We start from the raw sequence: 3162 nt of genomic DNA on the forward strand, positions 1-3162 counted from the left end.
CAAGATTATCTGAAATCTGGAGAAATAAGAGAAACCAAACTCTCCTCTTCACAGTGGTCCGCTCTGGTTTATGTGTTGCTGACATCAGAGCAGAAGATGGATATGTTTGATCTGAAACCGTTTATTGTAGCACAACATACAGCAGATGAAGTTCTTCAGAATCTGTTACCTGTGGTTAAAGAATCCAGATCAGCTCGGTGAGTAACACTGAAAACAATCACTGCACTTTCAAAACATGATCACATTTATGATTTTAGCATGTGCTTATTTACCAAAGCAACAAAATGGGTAAAATCTCAGAGAATCACATTTCTGGCAGTGAGCAGGAGAGGTGTGTGAGACACACTTACTAAAGCAGCTGAGGAGGTTTGTGTGTTTCTGTGTGAGAGCTGATGATGTAGAGCTCGGTTTGGAAGATGAAGATGAAGGAATGAATGTGAGGGGGTCAAAACTGACAGCAAACAGATTTCTAATGATGTTTATATGTTAGTTTTATTGTCTGTATGAATAACATTTGCATATGTAAAGTTTTCACATTTGGTTTCTTTAATCACAGCTTCTGTCAGTTCATCATTCATGTTCTTTAATCTGTACAGGTTTGCTTATTGTGTGTCACACATGAAGGCTGTGCAGTTTTACATTGATTTAAAAATGTTAATTATCTTATTAAGTAAGAAAATACAGGACATAAAACACTCAGCTAGTTGTAAGAAAGTGAAGAAAATTTATAGCCTGGGACAACATTTGGAAAAAAATTATAATAATAATATACAACTTGTATAATACATACAACATGTATAACATATTCTGATCAGCACACAGAATTCACACAAGCCCTGTGCTGGATCTGTCAGAAGAAAGTCCATAAATATAAGTGAAATGTGTCAGTCACGTCATCAGTCCAGCCTTAGAGCCTGATGTAAGCGCTTGCTAAGAGGAGAATACATTTACATTTACATTTAATCATTCAGCAGACGCTTTTATCGAAAGCAACATACAAATGAGGACAACAGAAGCAATCAAACCAACAAAAGAGCAACATTACAATACGCAGCTCACGTAGCAAGTATTTTTTATTTTTTTATAATAAATAAAAAGAATGAAAAGTAGATAGAAATAGAATAGAGAGTACTAGTGTTAGAGGTTCAAGTTTTTTTTAAATATAATAAATAAAACAAGTAGACAGAATAGAAATAAAACAGAGTGCTAGTGTTAGAGAACACTACTTAGTGTATTCTCTGAAGCAAGTGACAGAAAGAGCCCTTGAATCACCTTTTTTCTTCACACCTCTTCAGAGAGGAGAGAACACATCCTCCAGCAGCACTGCTGAGCAGCGTCTGGACAGATCCCATGCTGTGCAGAGACTCCCAGGCCTGTCTTGCTTTACATATGTCTTGCCAAAAGTCACAAGTTGTTCAGCAGAGGAGGAAAATTAATTGATAATATCTGCCTCTACTTTGCCCACCTAGAAGCCCAGGACAGAAGCTGCCATTTGTTATTTCAGCAGTAATTATTATTATTACCATTGTTATTCATGGGTTTCAGTCACGTGACTTTTTTGTTGCGGCCGCCATCTTTAGGACCTTTTGAAGCCTCTCCTTGGTGATCGGAAACCAAAAAAACACTTCACCAACAACGAAAAACAATGGGATTTAAAAAATAGAAAAAAAAATAGATACTTTAGGATTAGATCATTATTTACTGTCAAGCGAACTGCTGACTCCACCAAAGTCTAGTGAAAACTTACCAATTTGACGTTTGCTGATAGGCTGTTTACATCTACCTCATACACAATCCCTCTCCATTTTCAGTTAAATTTTCACCTGCAAGAGACTTGTCCATCGGCCCGGATCCATCTGCCGCACTCGGCCTGGATGCTTGTGTTCTCACTTTCAGATTCAGATTTCAAACGTAGACAAAACGTTTACTTTCATTTTAACTATATAGATTATACATGACTTAAATCCATAAACCTCATTATTATGAAAGCAATTTTAAAGTCCATTTAATAACTAGCTTGACCAAGCTGGCATGAGGAAAATGTATTTAAAAATCAATTTATTTACAAAACCATGCAATTACAGCAAAAAACAGCAGTTATACAATAAGTGTAGATAAAATATTTAACACATTTTGCAAAATTACCCATGCAAACATTTTGTACTTGGTAAAATAATTTAAATAATTGTTAGAAAACTGTTACTATGAATAATTTTTAAAGGTAATCAGTGAATACTGTTCTTGGTTGTGGCTCATTGTGCAGCATGTCTTTCCACATTTTAGTCCAGTGAGTTCTTTGCTTGGGAGCTTTCATTTCTGCACCTGCAAAGAGCAAATAATGCACAAGTATTACTAAAGGTCTATCTGAATTAAATTATATATATATACACAGTATATTGAAATTAAATACATATATATTGTATTAAAGCACACGTTGTTTGAAAGACGATTACTTATTATTATTATTTAGCACATTAATGGCTGTGTCCAGTATGATTGAAATTTAAAGTGTGTATCATCCTAATTAAAGAGATAGTTTACCCACAAATGAAAATCATTTACTTCCTTTGTCGTCTACACGTGACAAACCTGTTGGTTTTGATTACCAGCATTCTTCAAAGTATCTTCTTTTGAGTTCTGCAGAAAAACAAAAGTCAGGGGTTTGAAAAACAAAACAAAAATTAGGGGGATTGATGTAATAATGTAAATGATGACATAATTGTGGGTTAACTATACTTTTGAGTAAATTAGTAGAAACACTTTTCACTAGTCATCACTGTGCAGAAAAATAACAGTGAATGCCACAATAAAATGCTTGAAAAATACACATTTAATAGATCCATAGCTTCCTGCTGGTCAGTTTGTCTCTTTGATTCCCCCCAATTGTTGCAGAAAACATTATCTTACATAGTATAATCATGGTCAGTGCAGACATGTACTTGAACTTACTTTCTCATGGACTCTAACTGCTCCTTGCTCGTCCAGTCAGAGAAGTATAATAAAGATGAAGTCCACTGTCTGACTCTAAGCACTGCTCGGTGTTCACATCTGTCTGAGGAACTTCTGCCACTTCTTCTGCGATGACACTTCTCTCGGTTACTACAAAACATTGTTAAAAGACATTTGTGGCACATTTAAGAGAAATATTCAGTTATTCCTGTA

At 35.1% G+C, this 3162-nt stretch overlaps 1 protein-coding gene across 1 annotated transcript in view; it reads left to right on the forward strand.

Annotated features, from left to right (window-relative positions):
• Positions 1-3162, forward strand: part of LOC107575399 (NACHT, LRR and PYD domains-containing protein 12-like) — a 36113-nt gene that overhangs the window by 9550 nt on the left and 23401 nt on the right. Inside the window, exon 2 of the mRNA XM_016261779.1 lies at positions 5-197. Coding sequence (XP_016117265.1) covers positions 5-197 — 193 coding nt within the window. The remainder of the gene's footprint in view (positions 1-4; positions 198-3162) is intronic.

This window comes from Sinocyclocheilus grahami, unplaced genomic scaffold, assembly GCF_001515645.1.
Source record: "Sinocyclocheilus grahami isolate Dianchi unplaced genomic scaffold, SAMN03320097.WGS_v1.1 scaffold2614.1, whole genome shotgun sequence".
Taxonomy (NCBI): Eukaryota; Metazoa; Chordata; class Actinopteri; order Cypriniformes; family Cyprinidae; genus Sinocyclocheilus; species Sinocyclocheilus grahami.